At 43.5% G+C, this 1,172-nt stretch overlaps 1 protein-coding gene across 1 annotated transcript; it reads right to left on the bottom strand.

Moving 5' to 3' along the window:
• Positions 1-637: 637 nt before the first annotated feature.
• Positions 638-1,109, bottom strand: LOC129572419 (zinc finger protein 581-like; the record flags this gene model as incomplete). Its single annotated transcript, XM_055452385.1, has 1 exon — positions 638-1,109. A coding segment is annotated over exon 1 (472 nt), but the record flags the coding sequence as incomplete, so codon positions are not given.
• Between the last annotated feature and the right edge of the window lie 63 nt (positions 1,110-1,172).

Raw genomic sequence — 1,172 nt, 5'->3', positions numbered from 1 at the left:
ATAAGGTTGATAATGTTGCTCTAGAGCAGCTACTAAAGAAACTGTGCAGATCAATCACAACATTATTTATGGTTGCGTTTCAGATGACGCGTAAATGCTACTTTCTGTGCGAAGCATTTTTTGCACACTTCACATTGGAATGGTTTTACACCGGTGTGATGAACACGCATGTGGAACATCATACTCCATTTATAGGATGTCACGTAGCTTTTGCACAAGTAACATTCGTAACGTCGATTTTGACACTTCGATTCATGTTGCTGCTTTTCCATCTCTTGAGAGAAGTTTCGGACGCAAACCAAACATTGGAATTTCACCGGACGAGGATTTGTGTGAACTTTTGAATGCGTCTTTAGACCAACCTTTCGTGTGAATTTCTTGGAGCAAAGGCTGCATCGGAACGGTCTTACGCCGGTGTGTACATGCATATGCATCTTCAATTGACCCTTAATTAGAGTAGAGAACTTCTTGCACAAGTGGCATTCGTAGTGTCGTCCATAGCAATTGGCTTCATGCTCCAATATTTCATCATTCCGAGCAAATCTCCTGAGGCAAACTGAACAGCTGAATGGATATTCAACGGTGTGTGTTTTCAAATGTCTTTGAAGGTCCGATGTTTGTGTGAATCGTTTGTTACAGATGTTGCACGGAAACGGTTTCTCGCCAGTGTGCGTCAACATATGCCTCTTCAAATTAGATGGCCGTGGTGCGACATGATTACACGTCGTGCAATTGTACTGTTTCTTGACCCTTTTTGCAGCTGATCGCTTCTTGTGAGATGCAATGATGACCGATCTGGCTCTGCCTTTCGCATCGATTGACTTCAATTTCGCAGCCAATGTTCTGTGACCATCATGATTCTTCTTCGTAGGCCATTTCACGCTATTGCTCTCCTTGCTTGCACTATTACCGCTTGGCTGTGTATGTTTGCTTTCTTCTGGCTTGCAATCAGCTTTTTCCACCTTTTCTGCTTTGGGCTCTGGTTCGATATGCGTCCATTCGAACTCGTTGATTCCAGGCGATCCATCGCTTTGAAGTCCATTGCTTGTATCATCGGCTAGTTCCAATTTGACATATGTTATCCGATGTTGATTCGGAATCGACACCATGTAAACGTAATCAGCTGCCTCCGGCTCGTCTTTGACATCGGGCTCTGATTTGATTTCAATTGA

The sequence above is a fragment of the Sitodiplosis mosellana genome, unplaced genomic scaffold (genome assembly GCF_009176505.1).
Source record: "Sitodiplosis mosellana isolate CC-2019 unplaced genomic scaffold, AAFC_SMos_1.0 Smas_scaffold_4916, whole genome shotgun sequence".
In the NCBI taxonomy this organism is placed as follows: domain Eukaryota; kingdom Metazoa; phylum Arthropoda; class Insecta; order Diptera; family Cecidomyiidae; genus Sitodiplosis; species Sitodiplosis mosellana.
The sequence above is the reverse complement of the archived record's forward strand: the minus strand, read 5'-3'. Positions and strand labels throughout refer to the sequence as shown.